Source organism: Aulonocara sp. 'chitande type north' Nkhata Bay, linkage group LG14, assembly GCF_057382095.1.
Source record: "Aulonocara sp. 'chitande type north' Nkhata Bay isolate Kocher_YH1m ecotype deep benthic linkage group LG14, A_spYH_male_GT1.1, whole genome shotgun sequence".
Classification (NCBI taxonomy): domain Eukaryota; kingdom Metazoa; phylum Chordata; class Actinopteri; order Cichliformes; family Cichlidae; genus Aulonocara; species Aulonocara sp. 'chitande type north' Nkhata Bay.
Genome location: NC_141357.1, coordinates 37107748 through 37131834, shown reverse-complemented (window position 1 = coordinate 37131834; position 24087 = coordinate 37107748). Strand labels below are relative to the sequence as shown.

Genomic DNA, 24087 nt, shown 5'->3' with positions numbered 1-24087 from the left:
TTTTATATGTCAGTTTGACTTTAAGATTGTTTAACACAAAAAGTATTACTAATTGGTTACAAAAATAAGATGGTAAAAGTGTATGTTTGTGTGGTCTCTTAAGATGATCCCAACCAAGAGTTTTTAGAGGTGAAGAACCAGCAGGAGAAGACAGAATCTTTTCCTTACAACTTCACCGTCTGCATCTCCACCATGTTTGATTTTACCAACGTGCTGCAGGTACAGTGACATTTGCTTTCTTGCTTTCAGAAGACAGAAAAAATAGATTTTTGAAACTCATTCTCTAAAGTATGCAGACTAAGACAGGAAGAAATAAAACCAGAAAAGGTATATTTTTCCCAGTATTCCTTACAGTTATAATAATAATAAAGAAACAAGACATTTCTGCCATCCTTGCATATTAACACTTGTTGTTCAAATGTGTTGGATTGTAGCTGGTACAGAGTCTTGAGATGCTGCAGTTACTGGGAGTGAACAGAGTGGTTGTCTATAAAACCAGCTGCAGTCCTGAAACGCAACGAATATTGGACTACTACACACAAAAAGGTGGGGTATGGTATAATTTTCTGTCTGAGTGTGTCTTTCCTTATGACCTCACATCACCAGCTAAAGGCATTTTCCCACAGTGAACACTGAGTGAAGTTGCCAAACACCCTGAACTTCCTTCCTTCAGCTAATCACAACTAATGTTTTGTGATCAAAACATACACTAGTTTACTACAGTTTCCTCTATAAATCACTCCAGTTTGTACTGGATTTGGACTTCTCCAGGCAACTTCAGGATTAGCCTGGAGTTTTCAGTACTATGATAATGGTTCGTGTTTAAACAAGGAATATCAATATGGCATCATAGACAGAAAACCTAACCTTCTCAGGGGCAGATCATTTTTAGGATAAGAGATCAACAAGAGGTTAAGTGTGAAATCATTACTGACCAATCAATTCTTTTGAAAATGACATCATATTAAACATGTTAACCTGGGTCGTTTGGCTCTTGGCAGAGGTGGTCGCGTCTTTCTCCCTCATCTTTCCTGCTTGGCTTCTCTTGTCCTTGTCTAGTCTTGTCTAACTCAAAGAGACTCTCTCTGTCTTGTTCTCTAACCAAGAAATTACGGATTTGATCAATTGGTCTCTTGATGCAATTGACATCCTCTTCTCAATGAGAACCCTGGGCAGGCTGAATGGAGGGCGTTGAAGACATCTACCTATTCGGAACCATGATAACGGGGTTCTTGCTGATTGGAGCTGGCACAGCCCTGGTTTACTGACGACTAATGGAAACGGTTACAGCTGCTCGAAATCCCATAAGGCCGGCTGGATTGATGCCGTGGGTAGAGCCACAAGTACTCAGACAGTGTTTATTGAACGCAATATGGATAAAATCATAGAGAAGCTTGCGACTCTGCAACGGGAAATTGATAGATCTGTGAACCAATGATGGAACTGGAATGCAGAAACCAAACCTGAACAACCACTATCTTTATGTGGCCTCCCCTAACCAGCTGGAAGCTCCAGGGCCAAAGCTGGAACAACAAATTCTCCCAGATAACAAGACGGTGTATGACTCTCTGCCCTTTCCTCCTACTTCTTCAAGATCACCTGCGTCGGCTTGGGGATTGTCGACTTTTGTTTAAAACTGGTGAAAGGGCACTCTCTCGAGTTGGACACACACACATGCACATGCACTCAGACACAGATATACAAATTCCCCCCATCTAAAGTTTTGGTCTTTGTCTGACACACATCAATAGAAGCAGCTGTATCACCTGATGTTTATTTTATTTTATTTATGTATTTATTTATTTATTTATCTAATGCTGGCTATAAACATTTTCATAACAATTGTATTGTTTTATAAAACTTGATATATAATTCTAAAACAGGATACAAATTTGTACTTATAGATCTATCAAATTTGCAAGTTTGTCTTGTTTATGTGCTCTCAGACCATCAAACACCATCAGGGCTGCAGCTGAAATGAGTGAAAGTTAAAACTGTCTTACACATTTTGTCAGATTCTCCCGTGTCTTTATGTTCATGTTTCCACTGTTTATGCAAGTGAGTCATCTTGACTTGCTGTGTATTACAGAGACCTGGAACTGTTTGGTGGTCTCAGTATTAAGACTGCATGAGCTCTCACAGGATCCTTCCGTGGCCATGCTCACAAACTGGATTTATACTTAATATTGGTTTCTCTAATGTTTAATGACATTAAAAATGACTAAAACTAAGTACCTAAAAGAACTGATAGTTCTCTGTGGATTTATGTATTTTTTATTTTTTTGTTTCACACATGGTACAGCAGTAATTCATTTCCTATACACAACCTTCCTTTCAATTAACAACAGAGCCTTTCACTTAGTCACACAGACCAGTTCTAATATTGGAAACCTTTATGAAAACTAGCATTCATTCTTGGATCATGTTTGAGAGCAACAGATGAGAGTCTGTTTTGTCTGTTTTTAGTGCAGCCAAAACCTTAGGTTGTTTTAATGAGATCATTAAGTTTTTGTGTTGGGTTGTTTCTTAGCCATGTCACTGCTGCTGCTCCAGGTTGTTTATTACTCTAGTCTTATTCACTGAGACAAAAAAAAAAACAGGTAATGTTTTGTTTTCATGTGTCTGCTTCACCATAAAGATCCAGAATGCATTTCACCAGTTCAATGATTTCAGTTTGAGGTTGGAGTTGCAGTAATTGTAATGTCTAGTTTTAATTACTGACATTGAACTGCTTCCAATGTTTTTTTCTCAGGTTTACTGGAGGTGATTCCTTGGTCTCTGTCCAGATATGTGAACGTGTCTCGTGGCTGGCTGCCTGAACATGGTCCCGGTGAACTTCACTACTTTGGTCAGATTCCTGCTCTCAATGACTGCCTTTACAGATACATGTACCAGTCCAGATATGTGGCTCTACATGATATAGATGAGCTCATACTGCCCCAGAAAGTCGTCAGGTATGTGTGTGTATTTTCATGGTTTATTATGAAGATGGAAAATATGTGCAGTGATATACTAAAACATGTGCTGCAAACATACATGGAAATACAAAATATAAGACAAAACAAGAACAGTTTGTATGATTAGAGAGGTCAATGAGGTTGAAAGTCAATATTTATAATGTTTTAGTAGTCTTTAGTAATAGTTCTCCAGGCTTCTTGAAGGACATTCAAAGCTCTTCTTTGGAAGAGCTTTGAATGTCCAGTCCTTCGCAGGTCTGTTAGTGAATGGACTGCAGCGTGCGTTCCATGCCAGCATGCAAAGGTCCATAGGCACACCAAGGCACCCTTTGAACCATTTCTCATCCCTGGCAAATGTTTTTGATCATGTGCATGTTGATCTGGTGGTTCCTCTACCGCAGTCACAGGGTTTCACATACCTTTTGACCATGGTTGATGGGACCACCCGGTGAACAGAGGTGGTCCCCCTGATATCCACAACTGCGGCGGTGCTTCCGTATTTCCCTGTCTCAGGTTTTTATGTTTCATGTTCCAGGTTTCTAGTCACAGGCTTTTTGTTCCTTTATATCAGGGGTAGGCAACTACAGGCCTCGAGTGCCGGTGTCCTGGAGGTTTTAGATGTGTCCATGATCCATCACAGCTGATTTAAAGGGCTAAATGACTCCTCAGCATTTCTTGAAGTTCTCCAGAGGCCTGGTAATGAACTAATCATTGGATTCAGGTGTGTTAACCCAGGGTGCGATCTAAAACCTGCAGGATACCGGCACTCGAGGCCTGGAGTTGCCTACCCCTGCTTTATATTATTATTTTGTACCTGCTCCCATCATTAACTGATCATTAACTAATAAAACATTCTTATTGAACGATTTTATGTATTGAAAAAAAAATTCGGAAACCTGACGATCTGGCTTTGACTTTTTATGCCTCATCAAGCTTTGCCTTAATCGTCAATTCTTTATCAGTCAGCATCAGACATCCAGTCATCTCAAAACCAGTTCTCTTGTTGTTCAGTCAATGTTGAACATTTTTCTTCATTTGAACTTCAGCTTATTAAAGTTAGGAATAAGTGATTTTTATTTTGAGAGTACAATAAATAAATAAAATTTGTTCTCTTATATTTCTTTTATACAACACTTTGATCAGCTATTTATCTTTTTTTTCTTTGATAGGAATGACAAATATCTTGCTTTATAAATTTGAAGTCTGCAGTATGTATATACGATGTAGAAAGGAGTAAAAACAAAGAAAAACCATTAAATAAGAAGGTGTGTCCTGTTGGTGTGTATTGATGACAATGTCAGCCAAAATTTGGATTCATGACACCAATAGTAAGTTAGTAGACTTGCCTAAACGATTCCCAGGTTAGTGAAATAACAAACAAACAAACATTAAAAGTAGAAGGTCAAGTCCAAGGTTTGGTCCTGAAATATGGGAAAATCCAAAGAAAAACTTTGAGAGATCACTTAAGATCACTTAGAGATCACTTAAAACACATTATTGAAATTGTTTTCAACTTTCCTGCTGTGGTTAGTCATCTTTTAATTGCTTGTGTGCTGTTCAAGTGGTTTTACATGTTATAACTATCTTGTTATTCTGTTGCCAGCTGGGTAGAGTTGTTGCCGCTGCTGGAGAACAAATATGGTGCCAACAAGTGCTACATGTTTGAAAATAACGTGTTCCCCATCAATATCATGCTGGCTCCTCCAGCATCCCAAAGTCTGCCACCACAGACTGACTGGAAGAATGTCACTGGTGTGAACATTTTGGCTCACCTGTACCAAGAACCAATCATTGAGGAGACTCATTACAGTAACTTCAAGATCATTGTCAACCCTCGAGCAGTGTTTTCCACAACTGTTCATGGGGTTCTGAAGTCACAGCATGGCTGCTCCTGGATTGACAGGAACATAGCACGGATGTACCACACAAGGTAAATTAGTTAAACAATTCCTCATCATTAGTTGCTACAAAAACCAGCAAAAATTGTGCTCAATCCCATGATAGTCTGTTTCCCTTTTAATGCTATTCTGCTGTGCTTCACTGGATAAACCCATTATTAAATCTGTTTGTTTACCACACTAATATTTCTTTCACCTTCCTCTCTTTATCAACAGATTCATGTTTTTGTTCCTGAGCAGTGACTTTTAATTTATTAAACGCTTAGTTCCTTTTGTTCTGAATATTGTGGATATTATTTATACATTTTACAGATTTCACCCTTGTGCATTAAGATCTATTGTTTCTTTAGACTTTCTGGGGTCAGAAAGAATTTATAATGGTAGCCAAACAAGGACACTCACCGAGTTCCAGGAGGATTTGATGAAAATTGTAAAGAATGTATTTACAGTCAAATCTGATTACAAACAACTTGGAAATTTTTCTTTATACAAAACAATTGTCTAAATAAAGATTACTTATTTATCACTGTGTTTTTACCTGTAAGATATACTTCCAACAGCATCTTTGCTAGCACGTAATTTTTAGATATTTTTATTCTGAATCTTTTGTCTCTCTTATAATGTATTAAGCACATACAAACCTGTTTCATACAATTTTTTTTGCAGATTTCCGAGACAACCCAACCTGGCAGAAGACAAGCTGATTTATGATGGCAGACTGCTGAGCTACAGCGCCCACTTCACACCAGCTGTGAACAAAGTGCTCAGAGAGACTGGATTCCTACCAGAGCACAGCACACAATAGGCTTGGTGCATAGCTAACTCCCTTTGAGAAACAGAAAATAAACAAACAAAAAAAAAACAGGGGAAGTTTTAGGAGTGACGGCGAGAGAGAGAGAGAGAGAGAGAGCGAGTTTTGAGATGTGAGAGATTCGTGACGTTTAGCGTGTTTGGAGTGTGTAGTTAATGTTGTGTCTTGTGTAGTTAGTGTGTAGTGTTGTGGATAGTTTTGTGTTGTGTGTGAGAACACTGAGGCGACTGCTGTCTCCAGGTAGAAACAGGAGTGATACACCTGCTGCTGTCAGACCTGCAGGTATCAGGCTGTGATGTTCTTCTTTATAGTGGACAGAAATTATTTCTTTTGGAGTGGCACAAATAATGTGTGTGGCATCTTATTGAATGCAGAACAGCTGATTGTTCTGTAAATAGTTTGAAATGGTTATTTAAAAAATCAAGGTAAAAGGTAAATGGCTGCAAATAACTTTGTTGTTTGCAAAACTTGTGCATATGATTTTAAAATTGACAATTTATATTTACATTTAAAGTTATGAAATATGATTCATTAAACATGTTTGTGGTTGTTACAGTAAAAAAAACTTTTTCTACTCTGATTTTTATGTTTTTTGTCTGATTTTAGATCAATTGTGTTAATACAGTCCGTAAAAATGAAAACAAAACTGTAAATTCAGACACGTGAGGTTGTGCTGAAAAGGATGATACCAAACGAGGCAAATAAATAGTTTTTAAAGGTGAAATGTGGAGGAAACATCAAAAGTAGTTAAAAATGGCCGATTATACCCTGGACCCCAGAGGGTTAAATGGTTTTTTTTTTAAAGTAACGCAATAGTTACTTCAAGTAATTAATTACTTTTAGAATCTTGTAACTCAGTTACTAACTCAGTTACTTTTTTGAAAAAGTAACTAGTAACTATAATTAATTACTTTTTCAAAGTAACTTGCTTTGAACACTGCTGTTCACCGGGACAGTTTTGCTTGCAGAGCTATGGACTCCTCCTCCTTCCTTTGAGTCACGGCTTCTTAAAGTTGGTTCATCAGATATGTTTTATTGTGTTTTAATTTACTGCCCTCCCGGCCCCGCTGGTGTTTTTATTCAAGATTTTACAGACTTTTTAGAATAATAATTATAATGTGTACTTTATCGATCCCCGTGGGGAAATTACTCTTTCTGCATTAGTCTTTTCCCATTTACTTAGTGAAGCAGTGGGCAGCCACAAATCAGGCACCCAGGGAGCAGTGTGTAGGGACGGTACCTTGCTCAGGGATACCTCAGGGTAGTGGATTCGAACCCCTGACCTTCCAATCATGGGGCGACCACACTACCTACTGAGCTTGCATTATTAAACTAGAGAAGGTCTTAATGATTGGGGATTTCAACCTGCACGTGGATGATCTTAGCTGTAGCATGGCCTCTGACTTTCTATCCATTACAGACTCTTTTAATTTTATTCAGCATGTCTCTGGACCCACCCATGTTAAAGGCCACACCTTGGACCTTGTGTTTTCTCTTGGCTTAGACAAAACTAATGTCTGTGTTAAGGACACAGGTGAGTGACCATTCCTGTGTTATTTTTAATCTTAGCTTCCCTCTGTACACACCACCTTCTAATCTCATGTTCCATAAGCGGTTCATGAATCAGGATGTTGCTTTGAAGTTTTCTAATTTGTTGGACCGTTATGTGATCAGTGGCTGCACTGATGCTGATGTTGCTACTCAGTGTTTTAACAATCACTGCTTGGAGATTTTAAATTCAGTGGCACCTATGAAATCTGTCATTGCTGCCCCAAAAAGAGCTCATCCATGGATAAATGATGACATAAGGAAGGTCAAAATAATCTGTAGGAAAGTAGAACGCCTTTGGAAATCAACTAAACTCGAAGTTCACAGGCTCCACCCTAGGGAACTTTGGGTTTCCCTACATGAAACCATAAAAACAGCCAGATCAGGATAGTTTTCTCAGTTAATCTCATCAAGCAAGAGAAATTTCAAGGTACTGTTTAACTCCATAAACTCTATTGTTTCCCCCGTGGTCCACCCAGTACCCGTGACCTCCATATCTGAGAGTGATGACTTTCTGAATTTCTTTGTGGATAAAGTTGATAATGTCCGTATGAGCATTGGTTCTTCAATACTGTCTGTTTGTGTCTCTGGGCCACCTCCCCCTCATTTACTGTCAGTGTTTAACCCAATAACCATACATGACCTTTCACTCCTGCTGGATAAAATGAAAATTACCACTTGTGCAAATGACATTCTACCTGCTGGGCTGTTTAAAAATGCTCTCTCTGTCATTGTAGAGATATGCAATGCCTCTCTTTCAACAGGTGTGGTCCATAGGTTCTGTAAGCATGCTGTTGTTGAGCTGATATTAAAAAAGAGCAGTTTGGATCCAACTCAGCTTAAGAATTATAGGCCTATCTCTAAGCTCCCGTTACTGTCGAAAATTCTGGAAAAAGTATTTGCAGATCAACTTACTTCTATTTTAGAAAAACATGAAATCTATGACAAATTTCAGTCAGGTTTCTGTAAAAGTCACTCAACAGAAACCACATTACTTAAAGTCTCTAGTGACATTATCATGTTAGCTGACTCCGGAGCATCCTCAGTCATGGTTTTGTTGGACTTGACATCTGCCTTTGACACCATTGATATCTCTAATCAAACAGCATCTTGGTTCTCTTGGCTCATCTGTTCACCTGAGCATCAGGTACCTTGGTGTGATCTTTGATTCTGCCATGTCCCGAGAACAATACTCTCGACAGTTAATTAGGAACTGCCTTTTTCAGCTAAGAAACATCTCCAAACTTCAAACTTTGCTGTCTAAATCTGCGTTAGAAATGGTTATTCATGCTTTTATATCATCTCGCTTAGATTATTGTAACAGCCTTTTCTTTGTTTAAGCAAAAGGAATCTGGACCGTCTCCAGTCAGTCCAGAATGCTGCTGCAAGGCTTTTAACTTAGACACGAAAAAGAGAGCACATTACACCAGTTTTACATTCATTACACTGGCTTCCAGTACATTTTAGAATTCATTTTAAAATCTTGGTACTGACTTTTAAAGCTTTGAATTGTGATGCCCCTGCCTACATTTAGAACCCCACGCTCCCTCTCGCAGCCTGAGATCATCTAATCAAAGGCTCTTGGTAATCCCCCAAATACGTTTTAAAACCAGAGGAGATAGATCTTTTAGAGCGGTGGACCCCAGGTTGTGGAATGCTCTCCCTCCATCATTACGTTGCCTTGATTGTATTTATTCTTTTAAAAAGCAGCTTAACACTCATTTATTTAGATTGGCTTTTAATTAGATTTGTGCTGTATGTTTGATTGTGCTTGGGGGGGTTGATTGTTTGTTTGTTTGTTTTTTATGTATTTCTTTTTTTATATTACTGTGAACCACTTTGTGGCTTTTATCCTGAGAAGAGTGCTATATAGATGAATTGAATTGAATTGAATTGAATAAAGATTTACCTAGCATTGCTAAGATTGATTGATTGATTGATTGATTGATTGATTGATTGATTGATTGAATCTTTATTTTGAATATGTTGAAGAAGTTAAACAACATGAAAATAAAAAGAGACAAACGAACAAAGCAAAACAGAAGGAAAACGAGCACCCACAACTACGAATAACTTTCATGTTCAAAAAGGAGCAGGAGGAAGCATGCGCTTATTCAATCCCACCCCCTTTCCACTATCTAGTAATCAATATGTTTTTTAATGTATTAATTATATGTGTATCTATCTATATACATATACATATGTACATACACATATACATACATATACAGTGGGGCAAAAAAGTATTTAGTCAGCCACCGATTGCGCAAGTTCCCCCACTTACAATGATGACAGAGGTCAGTAATTTGCACCAGAGGTACACGTCAACTGTGAGAGACAGAATGTGAAAAAAAAATCCATGAATCCACATGGTAGGATTTGTAAAGAATTTATTCGTAAATCAGGGTGGCAAATAAGTATTTGGTCACCTCAAACATGGAAAATCTCTGGCTCTCACAGACCTGTAACGTCTTCTGTAAGACGCTTTTCTGTCCCCCACTCGTTACCTGTATGAATGGCACCTGTTTGAACTCATCATCTGTATAAAAGACACCTGTCCACAGCCTCAAACAGTCAGACTCCAAACTCCGCCATGGCCAAGACCAAAGAGCTCTCGAAGGACACCAGGAAAAGTATTGTAGACCTGCACCAGACTGGGAAGAGTGAATCTACAATAGGCAAGCAGCTTGGTGTGAAAAAATCAACTGTGGGAGCAATCATCAGAAAATGGAAGACATACAAGACCACTGATAATCTCCCACGATCTGGGGCTCCACGCAAGATCTCATCCCGTGGGGTCAAAATGATCATGAGAACGGTGAGCAAAGATCCCAGAACCACACGGGGGGACCTGGTGAATGACCTGCAGAGAGCTGGGACCAAAGTAACAAAGGTCACCATCAGTAACACACTACAACGGCAGGGAATCAAATCCCGCAGTGCCAGACGTGTTCCGCTGCTGAAGCCAGTGCATGTCCAGGCCCGTCTGAAGTTTGCCAGAGAGCACATGGATGATACAGCAGAGGATTGGGAGAATGTCATGTGGTCAGATGAAACCAAAGTAGAACTTTTTGGTATAAACTCAACTCGTCGTGTTTGGAGGAAGAAGAATACTGAGTTGCATCCCAAGAACACCATACCTACTGTGAAGCATGGGGGTGGAAACATCATGCTATGGGGCTGTTTTTCTGCCAAGGGGACAGGACGACTGATCCGTGTTAAGGACAGAATGAATGGGGCCATGTATCGTGAGATTTTGAGCCAAAACCTCCTTCCATCAGTGAGAACTTTGAAGATGAAACGAGGCTGGGTCTTCCAACATGACAATGATCCAAAACACACCGCCCGGGCAACAAAGGAGTGGCTCCGTAAGAAGCATTTGAAAGTCCTGGAGTGGCCTAGCCAGTCTCCAGACCTCAACCCCATAGAAAATCTGTGGCGGGAGTTGAAAGTCCGTGTTGCTCGGCGACAGCCCCAAAACATCACTGCTCTCGAGAAGATCTGCATGGAGGAATGGGCCAAAATACCAGCTACTGTGTGTGCAAACCTGGTAAAGACCTATAGTAAACGTTTGACCTCTGTTATTGCCAACAAAGGTTATGTTACAAAGTATTGAGTTGTATTTTTGTTATTGACCAAATACTTATTTTCCACCCTGATTTACGAATAAATTCTTTACAAATCCTACCATGTGGATTCATGGATTTTTTTTTTTTTCACATTCTGTCTCTCACAGTTGACGTGTACCTCTGGTGCAAATTACTGACCTCTGTCATCATTTTAGGTGGGGGAACTTGCACAATCGGTGGCTGACTAAATACTTTTTTGCCCCACTGTATCTGCAAGACCTTAAAAAGGCCAAGGGCCATCCCTGTGCAGCCCCTCAATCCTTCCCGCCCCTCCTGGTCACGAAGCCCCTTTGTGTGTCCCTGCTTTCCGTTTTCAGTCTAACATCTGTATGCTAATGCAGCTGAATGGGAATAAACTGGAATCAGCCTGGGAGCGAGGGTGAGGGGTGGCTTCCCTGTGTGTGGACAGATATGGGTGGATAAAGTGATTTGGGAGAATTCAGCAGCAGGGAAGGGTTTGTGCTGAGCTTAGAGAGAAAAAGAAGAATTATTGGTTAACGGGGGAGCTTAGGAGGGAATGGATGGGCTTGGGCTGTTTCAAGGAGGTGTCCTAATAAGCAGATGGCTCTCATCAAATACCCTGAAATGCTCACAAAAATTAAACAGTAAACTTAGATAACTTAGAAGCATAAATACGTTTCACCTGTGATGCTGAGGCACAACTGTGTATTTTTAAGTTAAGAATGTTATTTGGCTGCTGGAACTGGACTGTGATTTCAGAGGAACTGAGGGTCTCATTAAGCAAACAAATGGCTCAAGTCAAAAATCCATGTGGGAGGTAGATTTGCTCAAGTCATGTTGCTTCAGTTGCTTGAGACCTGACATTTAAACACCAGTTACTAAAGTGCTTTCATAACACTGAGAAATGTATGTTGACGATGGTTCTCGGTATTTACTTAGACTGCACGTGTAGTAGTAGTAGTAACCCTGTAAAGCTGTGACAAATGCAATTCTGCAGGCTTTCCTTACATTTTCACTGTCTCTAGAAGCTAGTGGCACATTGTCATTAAAGATGTTTGTCTGTCCACTATTTATCTTCTAAAACGGGAAAGTTTCCTTGAACTCATAAAAACTGGATTTAATATAACTTCTATATGATAAGAACAAAAGTGATATAGTAAAAAGATACAATTAACACTGTATTTCATGTGGCATAAAACAAGTCTGTAAAAAGCTGTTGCTAAACTGGACACTGGAAGACTTCCTGGTGTCTTTAATGAGTATTCTTTTCCATTCATAAGTTGTAGGCTGTTAGATATTTAGAATAATCAACTATTTCATCCATTTGTGTTATGATCATTTTTTCATCACAAAATGCAGTCAGGGCTGGACAAAAAAAATTAGCCCTTGTGACCCATCACTACCCCTCTCTCTCTTTCTCTCACTCTCTCTCACTCTCTCACTCTCAGACTCAAAAGATTGCAGACTACAAACTTAACACACATCAATTCCAGTTCCAATTTTTCACCCCCAGAGTCCCTATATTTCGAAGCCTCTGCAGAATCAGAATCAAAATACTTTATTAATCCCTAAAGAAATGATGACAACCGGCATGCAGCCTGTTTCAGTTGCCCTGCCTTGATTCCATCTGATTCGTACCTCTGTAACAAAAAATCCTTAAGTAATAGTATTTAAGATGCAAAACCTCTGAGGAACATTTCTAGCTATTAGCTTTAATAAACACAACAAAAAGTGTTTTATAGCATTTGTGACTTTTCAGTATATTAAACAAAAGTTTCCCTAAAAGTTCGACCAAAACATGCTGAAGTCCACGGCACTGAAAATAAGAAGGGACAAATAAAAGGTCACTGCTTTAGTGTCCACGTTCCTTCATAACCCCAAGCATGTCAAAGTTCATAGTCATTTGTTCTCAGAGCCATCAGACTCTGGAGCTCAAACGGAGAAATCGATCCTCTAGTGTTTCTGTTTGTTTGTGTTATACCTCCTCACACATGACCTCCACAGAGAAGAAGCAAAGTTTTACTGCTTACTTAGAAATGCTTGAATGCTGGCCCCGGGTTATCCGTTAGACCTGGCACACTCTGGTCAGTGGGCCAACAGCTTTAAGTGGCCCCAAGATTCAGAGTTACAGGACTGTCCAGTTTTTACTAAGTTGCACATTGGAAACTTTGGAACAGCCTCCTCAAGTAGTCAATAGTTTAAATGCATCACAAACAACATCTTTAGTCGGATTCTATTAATTTTAGCTGTATGTGCCTAATAAATGACGACTAAGTGAACATGTTCGAAGCAAGTACTCATTTCTACCCGTAGACATAAACTCAACACACAACATTAAGCTAGAAGAGTGTTTTGGCAGCTCCCTCTACAGGTCCTCTTGCATTTTTCAAGATGTTAGGAGCTGCCAGTATCTGTAGGCATTACTAACCAGTACAGATATTTTGGTGAATGCATTTTAATACAAATCATTTTAGCCAACAAATATCAAACCTGTACCTATACTGTGGTAAACATACTGAGCTTGAAATTGGGAATTAGGATTCATTTACTATTCTTAAACTCAAAGCTACAACAGCATTCACGAGACAAAAAAATGTCCTGAATTACAAATCATATATCTCAAGGTTTCCATGGTTATCTTTGTTGGTAGCGTTTTAAAATGAAGAAAGGGCAGCTGTCAGCAGATACTTAATTTCCACATTCAAGTCTGCAAAAGTGAAATGGAGAGACTTACTGGATGAGATGTAGGGAGGCAGTGCCATCTAGTGTACGCTTTAGTGAGGTACAAAATTATATGAGGGAGTTGGGGATCCTCTGTGTGTGCGTCATAAAAACGCAATCATTCATCTTCCAACTGTATCTTTCTGTTCTGGCTTTAGAATCATAGGTTGTTTACTGATCTGTACTTTGGGAGTCATGCTGTTGTGATACTGGGGAGAAAAGGGTAAGGTTTGATAGACTAAACCATTATACACATAACTTGAAAAACCTAAAGAGTGTGTGAGACTAGCTGTGTTGTTCAGCAATAAACTCATCTACAAATGTGTTAGTAAAGAGTGCCTTGTACTTCTGTCCCATTAAGCAACGGTTTAACAAATTTCACTGCAAACTATAGAAGGAATCTGGATTTAAATAGAACATAGTAGTGCAGGAAACACTAGTATAAGGTGTCTATGGAACAAATCTCCTTCAGCATTCAAAATGACCAAAGTGAGGACTACAGGCGTTTCTCTCAGTTGGTTGTGTTCAGGGAAAAAGCAGCTAAATACACTGAGACTGCTCCACATTGTTAGTGAGTTAACTCTGGATATCTGTAGGTTTGTCAAACTTGGAGTGAACAAAAGCAGAAAAACAGTAAAAGATGCAGACAGTGAAAGTCTGGTTTATTTCATGAACACAGTGAAACATTTTACAGTCCACAGAGCAAAGTAGCATACATGATAAATAGATACACATAACACGGACGGTGAGAAGTAAAACTCGTCGTCTTACCACATGTTATATTCTGTAAACTTAAAATAAACCACAGAAATTAGAGTTTGGTGTTTTATAGTCACCTATTAAAAACATGAGTCAACATTACTGAAGTGACACTTTAACGATGCTTCATATCACAGTCTTTATGATGATAAAACATGTTCTCTCATTAGCAGATGTCTGCGCTGTCACTTGTCATGAAAATGTCCTGAGCCAGGGTTCAAGCTTCCTCTTCAATTACCATTGATCATTAATAGGACGCACAAAAGATTTGTCACATTATCCCCATAAACAAAATGCTTTTATAGAAATCATTGTGACACAAATATTTAGATTCTTGTTTCACAATGTGCACGAACTCAAATTCTTTAGTTTCATAATTTTAAAGTACCGCAAAGAATACATTTATACCGTTGTATGAGCTACACTTCTTGTAAAAAATAAACTGATGCGTTTGAGAAAAGCTCCTGCTGTGACCTTCCTTCTGTGAGGGCACACACACACACACTCACACACACACAGAGGGGGGAGATCATTAATACAAAGGATTGGAGCCGGTTTTTTGGATTTTCACTTGTTGTTGGCTTTAATATGAACAGTCACATAAAATTCATTCCAATTTTTTGCCTTTGCTTCAATTAAGATGTTTCTTTAAATCTACAACAGCTTCCTTTTCAAAAAGTTTACTGACATAGTAAAGAAGTAGCTAGGGAACTCAGTAAGTATGAGCAGCAATAGCTTAGGGACACTTTCTCCAATAAAGAGGAATTAATCATCTGCTGTTCATCAAAAAGTGTCATTAAAAACAATTCAGCAGGCCCTCAAAAAAAGTGCCATTATATTACTACTCCTGGGGATCCCACAGGCAAATGGGAACCATGAAGAGGTCACTAGAAAAGCTGCAACCACCAAGTACCTGCAGAGGGTCAGGCAAGTCCTGAGAAGTCAGCTGAACGGTAAGAACAAGATCCGGGCCATCAACGCCTACGCCCTGCCCGTGATCAGGTACCCAGCTGGGGTAATAAGCTGGTCAAAGGAGGAGATAGAAGCCACTGACATCAAGACTCCTGACCATGCATGGAGGGTTTCACCCCAAGTCCAGCACCCTGAGGCTGATCGCTAAGCAGAAGGAAGGAGGCCGGGGACTGGTGAGTGTCAGCACTACGGTTCAGGATGAGACAACAGACATGCATGAATACATGAGGAAGATGGCCCCAACTGACCGTGTGCTCAGATAATACCGCAGGAAGCAGAAACCCAAGAATGAGGAGGAAGAGGAGGCACCATCATGGAAGGACAGGCCTCTGCACGGTATGTACCACCAGCAGATAGATCCATAGAGGCTGGGGTCTATCACACCAAGCAAGACCCCAGGTGCAGGCTGTGTAAAGATGCCCCTGAGACAATCTAGCACATAACAGCAGGGTGTAAGATGCAAGGAGGCAGGGATACATGGAACGCCATAACCAAGTGGCCAGCATAGTATACAGAAACATCTGTGCCGAATATGGCCTGGAAGTCTCAAGGTCAAAATGGGAGATGCCCCCAAGGGTGGTGGAGAATGACCGAGCTAAGATCCTGTGGGACTTCCAGATACAGATGGACAAAATAGTGATGGCTAACCAACCGGACATAGTGGTGATAGACAAACAGAAGAAGACAGCCGTAGGGATAGATGTAGTGGTTCCCAATGACAGCAATATTAGGAAGAAGGAACACGAGAAGCTGGAGAAATACCAAGGGCTCAGAGAAGAGCTCGAGAGGATGTGGAGGGTGAAGGTAACGGTGGTCCCCGTGGTAATCGGAGCACTAGGTGCGGTGACTCCCAAGCTAGGCGAGTGGCTCCAGCAGATCCCGGGAATAACATCGGAGATCTCTGTCCAGAAGAGCGCAGTCCTGGGAACAGCTAAGATACTGCGCAGGACCCTCAAGCTCCCAGGCCTCTGGTAGAGGACCCGAGCTTGAAGGATAAACCGCCCGCAGGGGCGTGCTGGGTGTTTTTTTTTTTTATATATATATGTCTGTGTATACACCAATATTTTTCAATACGCGTGTCCATATTTATGTCTCCAGATTGCTTGTATAGTGCACTTTTTATATTGTACTCTTTGTGCGGCTTTTATTTTTGTTGCTTTTGTCTTGCACTGTCCACTTTTCTGCAATGACAGTGCAGATTTTCCACTTGTGGGACTAATAAAGACAGATTTGTTGTGCTTGTGTGTGTGTGTGTGTGTGTGTGTGTGTGTGTGTGTGTGTGTGTGTGTGTGTGTGTGTGTGTGTGTGTGTGTGTGCGCAACATTTACATTTGTTTACTTTGAGTAGCTCAGATCCAAGGCAGGCCAAAGCTATGTGTTACAACCTTCAGAAATTCCTGCCGTATCTATACAAAAGACACACATTCACAATATATGGATTCACAAGTCTATTTTATTTTAAAGTTTTTCAAACTTTACAGCGTTTGCAGATCCAGTGTCCATCGTCCCTGCATTTAGCACAGGTGAATTTCTGACATGTTGCACAGGTAAATCTGCTGCAATTCCTGTTGCAGCTCTCTTGCACCTGGCACTGCGTTGTCTTTACAGTCCCTGGCACAGCAGTTGCAGCAGCTTCAGCAGCCTGCCTCTGTGCTAATATTTCCTTGTGCTGCATGAGCCGGCAACGAAGTTCCTTGGCTAGAAGACTCAGAAACAATCTTCTTTTGCCTGTCCACCCTGTACATGCCTTGTACAAAATGTCGGCATTCACCGCCGCCAGGTCCAGCATATTGTAGAAAACCGCTACTGGCCACCTGTGTGTTGCTGCTCTTACGGAATACATCCGTGCCATTTGGTCCAACACGTCTACACCACACTGTAAAAGCAAAGAGAGAAAGAGTCATGAGTATATGTGCTTTTTTCTATAGGCCTGTATAGCACACGTCAGAAAACATTGTAGCACCAGTGACCCTGTGAACGCCTCCTTAAAAGCTGGCGCCAGGAGTCCAGCGGTCCACCTAAACAAAGGGCTCTTATATCAAACAGATAAAGAGTAGGTGTCCTCCCATACTATATATCAGAAAGAGAAGGTACGACCTCTCTCATAACCTTAGGACATGTTTGGTATGCCAGAACACTCTGGTAGATTCGTTGAGTCTGGATTGCAGACTTGCAGACCACCACCACCCTCCCCAGTCCAGACTCAACGACCTCCATCACACCTCTCACCCCCCTTTCCTCCTCCCTGAAACTCAGAATACACACTCAGGATGTGAGCCGACTGTTTCAGAAACAGAAGCCCAGGAAAGGCCCCGGACCAGACGGTGTTTCACCCTCCTGCCTTAATACCTGTGCTGTACAGCTGGCCCCCATTTTTACCCGCATCTTCAACAGATCCCTGGAGCTGTTCGAAGTTCCCTCCTGCTTCAAACGCTCCACCGTCACCCTGGTCCCCAAGAAACCCACCATTACAGGATTGAACGATAACAGACCTGTCGCCTTGACATCTGTGGTCATGAAATCCTTTGAAAGACTGGTGTTAGCCCATCTGAAGGACATTACAGGCCACCAGTTGGACCCCCTGCAGTTTGCCTACCAGGCAAACAGGTAGGTGGATGATGCAGTGAACACGGGGCTGCATTACATCCTGCAACACCTCGACCGCTCGGGAACTTATCCCAGGGTCCTGTTTGTGGACTTTAGTTTGGCTTTTAGCACCATCGTGCCTGAACTTCTTTCCTCCAAACTCTCCCAGCTCAGCGTGTCACCAGCTACCTGTCAGTGGATCACCAGCTTCCTGACAGCAGCAAGTGAGGCTGGGGGACATTGCCTCTGAAACTCGGTCCCTCAGTACTGGTGCCCCTCAATGATGTGTCCTCTCAGCACTCACTGTAAACCCCAACAGTCTACCTGACTTATAAAGTTTGTGGATATAACAATTAAAATTCCTCACAAAGTTGAAACAACTTAAAACTTTTCTGTTCGGTTAACGATTCAAACAGTTATAATTGTACATGGCTTAGAAGTTAAGAGTAAATACTGCTTTCTTAATTATGATTTTTGAGTAAATGTTTTTTTCCGAGCTCCGCATGTGGACGTCATGACGTCATGACGTCTTCTCTCTTCTCTCTAACCTGAACGACGTTGACAGAAAATTCTGTTCAATATGGCTGCCCTTCTCGAGCGACTGGAGAACACATTTGGAGAAACTTGTAAGTAAAACGGAACCTTCGTTATGTTTATTTTTTCCGTAAAAAAGCAAGTATATTAATATGTTGCAGCCAATAACTTGTTTTCGAATGCGCTGTTGTGTTAAAAAGCACAGACCCAGGTGGTGAATAGTTGTTCGCGGTTGTTCGCGCTCTTTTTCAAACATAGATTATGTCGTCAGTTTTACAGTTTTAACCGATTAAAACACAGTTTTACGAAGAATCACACATAAAGAAAGGGTCTTAGTGATATTTTAACGACCCCTTGCCAACGCAAGAAAGTTGGCGTTTTTACAACAGCAGCCTCATTGTTCGGCAGGTTTTTTTTTTTTTCTTCTCATTAGCATCATTCAAAAGTGACTTAGCTAGCAGTGGCAACTTCTATCTAAAACAATTGAAATATAGCAAGGTGTTGTATATTTAGTGTGCTGATAAGGTTTTCAATATTTTTATTTTTTCTTCCAAGGCTGAAGGCCAAAGACAAAAAGACAGAAGAAAAAAAAAATTCAGACTGCAATTAATTTCAGGTGGAGACAGTAAACACAGGTGAGTTGAAAGATCTATTGAAGAAACCATTCATTAAGTCCCTTAAGGTGAAGATTTCATATATTGATAATGATAAAATTAACACAAATTAAAAGTTTCACTGATAAACACACAATTTTTCCTTGCTTTGAATCCCATGTTCTATATAGATCACAGCTCTGATCTGGAGAACACTATTTTAAAATACTGTGTAGGGTTTTTGTCAAATGATTAAGAAACATACTCTCTGTCACAAGAGACAGAAAGGTTGTGTCTTAAAAGAAAAGTCTCCAAAATTTAGTAGAGTCTGATGTCATGCAGTTTCATAAACATGTATTCTCCCCAAAGAATGACACCTGAAAACTTTGCGTTAAATGAACTTTTCTTTTCCCTTTTTAGGAGGCGCCTGATATCAACGTGAAACGCACTGCAGTACTTCGTGCCCTTCCTGTATACCTGCGGGAGGAGGACCCAGAATTCTTTTAGACATGTAATGTAAGTGTATTTTTGCATTACTTAAATTCTGCCAGTAAGATAAAATGCTATGGATTTTTTTAAATACAATTTAATACCCTAGCAGCTACCAAATTGTACAAACAAAATACCCTCTCTGTAGAAAACCCACACACACACAGGTCAGGAGCAGGGCACAGGCGTATCACAGCACTATGGCTATGCTGCAGGTGGCCCAAAAACCAGGCTGAAGTCAAGATTTAGTTTCTTTTTGAGATAAAGTCATGAAATAAAAAATTACTTTTTTTTTTTTTTAGAAAAATAATAAAAATACAAATTATGTAATGCAAGAAGCTAACACGTTAATGTACATTTTTCAAAAAAAGTAGAGTACCCTAACTCGTTACAAAGTAACCCACTACACTGCTGAATGTTTTGCTAGATTACAGGTCATGCTTGTCACATTCTCTCAAACCAACCTTACTTATTTAATTGGGGCGATCGTGGCTCAAGAGTTGGGAGTTCGCCTTGTAATCAGAAGGTTGCCGGTTCGAGCCCTGGCTCCGACAGTCTCGGTCGTTGTGTCCTTGGGCAAGACACTTCACCCGTTGCCTACTGGTGGTGGTCAGAGGGCCCGGTGGCGCCAGTGTCCGGCAGCCTCGCCTCTGTCAGTGCGCCCCAGGGTGGCTGTGGCTACAATGTAGCTGCCATCACCAGTGTGTGAATGGGTGTGAATGTCTGGATGACTGAATGTGTAAAGCACTATACAAATACAGGCCATTTACCATTGATACTGTGTCTATTCCAGGCGGACGCATTGGATGAGTCGACCCTCATTGACACTCCAGTTGCCCTTCTCACAGTGGTTACCGACGGCGCTTCCCAGTCCAGTCCATTTTACTTCCTCAAGCATGGCTGTTTTGGTGAAAGGCGACTAGGTGATGCGTGATATTCCCAGATTTGCAAATGCATTTGCTTTATTGTTTGGCTTGATCTATGCTCTGCATTTAGACTACCCCAGGAAGCTGGTTCACACATTTGCCTTAGTCCAAAATATCTTCATGGGGCTTGATGACGGCAAACCCCTGAAACCCCTGCCTACATGCTCTTAAGGAATATAAGGCAATGTTTGTTAGGACACGCACTCTGTTACTGAGCACTTTGTTTGAAGCACTTTAAGCACTTTAAGTTTACTACAGGCTTTGGGTGGATTTAACTCCATCAGTTTACCTAATTTTCCTATACTTGACTGCCTTATCTGGTTATTTGGAAGCTGATCGTCTTTGTACCCATTTTAAAAAATTGTTTTTCATTTCTATTTAAAAAAAAAAGTGATTAGTATTTGACTTTTTGTTTTGCATTTTTGTGTATTTTGAGAAAGATGCAATTAGGACTGATGTCGTCCTTTGTGAGTTTATAAAAAGATAAAAGATAAATGTTCTACACAGAATTTATAATGCTCACTTTTTGGTGCCGATGTCCATGTTAGTTGTTTTATAAAAACATTTGTGATGTTTTTAAATTTTCATGAAAAAATGTTAAATAAACAAAATGTAAAGTAACTGAATTTCTGTACTTTTTTTTAGTAGTCTACACTCACAACATAAATATCTTTTAATTAATAATCAGATAATTTGAGTTTAGGTTGTAATATAATTGCATTGTGTTGCATCAAAATAATAAACTACAAGAAACACAAAAATATTGAAATTAAAGTATACAGTCTTTGAGTAAAGCTCAATTAATAAAATATAAAATATAATTTAAAATTTTTAGGTTAACAATAAATACAAATTTTGAGTACCCCATACTTAGAAGATATGAGTTTTTGTACTTAAATCTTTTGAGGTAATCAGTTTCCACAAAAGTTTTAAGTTCAGTCAACTTGTTCGGGTTTACAGTGCTGTTGTTCTCCCTCTACACGAATGATTGCATCTCCAAGAACTCGGCTGTTAAACTCCTTAAGTTTGCAGATGACACAACCGGACTCATTCAGGATGGTGATGAGTCTGCATACCGGCAGGAAGTTGAGCGACTGGTACTCTGGTGCAGTCAGCACTGGAGCTGAACATGCTTAAGACTGTAGAGATGACAATGGACTTCAGGAGACATCCCTCAACACTGCTTCCCCTCACCATATCAGACAGTCCTGTGTCGACTGTGGAGATCTTCAAGTTCCTGGGGACCACCATCTCCCAGGACCTGAAGTGGGAGACCAACATCATCTCCATCCTCAAAAAGACCTAGCAGAGGATGTACTTCCTGAGACAACTGGGGAAGTACAGTCTTCCACAGGAGCTGCTGACCCAGTTCTACACTGCAGTCATTGAGTCTGTCCTGTGCTCCTCCACATTCGCAGTAATAACACCCGATTACGCCAATCAGAGGTCACTAAAATCAATACTGAATCGTGTGTAACTTTGACTCTGTAGTTTTCTCTGGTCCCCTCCCCAATCAGACCAGAAGTGACATGTTTAGCCGTATGTTCTCCTTAAATTGCTGGCTGTCTGAGTGGTGTCCAAAAAACGATGTGGGCTTCATAGAAAATTAGCAAACCTTCTGGAGGAAACCTGATCTTGTTAAGAGAGACGGCATCCATCCCACTTTGGATGGAGCAGCTCTCATTTCTAGAAATATGGACAAATTTATTAAATCTCCCAAAATATGACTATCCAGAGTTGGGACCAGGAAGCAGAGTTGCAGTCTTACACGCCTCTCTGAATCTTCTCTCTTCCTGTCTCTTCCTGTCTTTTTTTATATTACTGTGAACCACTTTGTGGTTTTTATCCTGTGAAGAGTGCTATATAGATGAATTGAACTGAATTAAATTGAAATGAATTTAATTGAATAAAGATTTACCTGAGCATTGTTAGGATTGATTGATTGAATCTTTATTTTGAATATGTTGAAGAAGTTAAACAACATGAAAATAAAAAGAGACAAACGAACAAAGCAAAACAGAAGGAAAACGAGAACCCACAACTACGAATAACTTCCATGTTCAAAAAGGAGCAGGAGGAAGCATGCGCTTATTCAATCCCACCCCCTTTCCACTATCTAGTAATCAATGTTTTTTAATGCATTAATTATATGTATATCTATCTATATACATATACATATGTACATACACATATACATACATATACAAATATTCAATAACCCCAGTAACACCTCAAAGGATACACAACCTACAGATATATATACCCATACCAACATACCCGTGCACCTGCACACACACACACACACATCAGCCTTGTGAAAATATTGGACAAGAACTCCCTATCAAATCTCTACCTCCTCCCTGTACCCTGCAAAAATCATTCCCTTGAACTGCTTTTTAAACTGTGCCATGCTCGGACTTTGCTTCATATCTTTACTTAGTCTGTTCCACAGCTTCACTCCACACACAGAGATGCAAAAACTTTTTAATGTTGTACAGATACAAGGATGTTTTAAATTGAATTCCCCCCTCAAATTGTATCCCGTTCCCTTTTAGAAAACAACTTTATGATATTGTCAGGAAGTAGGTTGTTTATTGCTTTATATATAATTTGTGCAGTGAGAAAATGAACCAGATCTGTCAATTTTAGTGCTTTTGATTTTAAGAATAGTGGATTTGTGTGATCTCTGTAATGTGTTGAAAATTTTTGATTTTTCTACTAAATAAAGATGTTTTAATTATTTTATATGCACGCTGCAAATGTGCTCATATGAGTTGGCACTCCGTCTTTTGATGGTCAAAAGCTTTGTTCGGCGTGACTGTCTGGACTGATATATAGTAGGAATGATGTAGAGTGCAGAGGGTTGTTTGCAACACGCTTACACGTGGAGTAGAGCTGGTTTATTCTTCTGCCTTCTAGCACTCCGTACTTGGGGCTTGGGGATGGTTTGTGGACTCAGGGCTGGTCTTTTGTACGTGATCCAGTCCTGTAGCACCAAAACACCTTTCTGAGCAGTAGGTCCCAGAAATCTGATTAGTTGGTCCTAATATCAGACAGATATTATCACTTTGCAAGATAAGTTCATGAAACTTCATAGGTGGGCAGATGATATCAAGTTTAAGTTTCAGAGATAACAAAGAGGTCGGCTGATTATGAAATCTGTTCTACGGCTGTAAGAACAGCTTAACAAAAACTAACATGTCTTCAAACAAATTGCATAACTTTCTCCAAACTAAGTGCTACATGATAATAAAATGTTGTCTAAAGATTTAATTATTTTTTATTTTCCCAGGTGACTTTACTTTACTTGGAAGAACCCTCACTTGAACAATCCTAAAATCTATCTTGAGGCATTATAAAAGCCAAATCACACAATCTATCAGCTGCAGCCCCTATACTATTTCTTTAACTTTTACCTTGAAGCTGCTGCAGGTTTAACTTTCCCTGAGCAGAAAGGTAATGAGGACCACCTTCCATAAAATGATGCTGAAAGAACAAGACTGAAACATCTGATTGTTACTGTGATTGTAGCTGGAAAATGAGAGTAAATGTTTTCTACAAACTTGTACATTTTTTAGAAATACTTTACTTTACCTTTACTTTTTGTTTGATGTTAAAAGGTCCTTTACTTTAAGGTTGAAGTTTGACGATTCTTTATTTAATCTGCCGTAGAGAATTGCCTTTGCTCAGTTCCAACCAGAAGT

The 24087-nt window shown here is 40.0% G+C and overlaps 1 protein-coding gene and 1 long non-coding RNA gene across 4 annotated transcripts in view; both read left to right on the top strand.

The window, feature by feature from the left end:
• Positions 1–8078, top strand: part of LOC147315205 (uncharacterized) — a 137104-nt gene extending 129026 nt beyond the window's left edge. For all 3 annotated transcript variants that reach the window (XM_086262467.1, XM_086262470.1, XM_086262468.1), the window contains 5 exons: positions 104–219; positions 435–546; positions 2753–2954; positions 4561–4887; positions 5522–8078. In XM_086262467.1, coding sequence (XP_086118593.1) covers positions 104–219; positions 435–546; positions 2753–2954; positions 4561–4887; positions 5522–5660 — 896 coding nt within the window. In that variant the 3' untranslated portion in view covers positions 5661–8078. The remainder of the gene's footprint in view (positions 1–103; positions 220–434; positions 547–2752; positions 2955–4560; positions 4888–5521) is intronic.
• A 10285-nt stretch (positions 8079–18363) lies between these two features.
• On the top strand, positions 18364–20985 carry LOC147315204 (uncharacterized). The gene is made up of 4 exons (XR_015124542.1): positions 18364–18467; positions 18931–19010; positions 19389–19484; positions 20251–20985. It is a non-coding gene; the product is annotated as an uncharacterized LOC147315204 (long non-coding RNA).
• The last annotated feature ends 3102 nt before the right edge of the window (positions 20986–24087 follow it).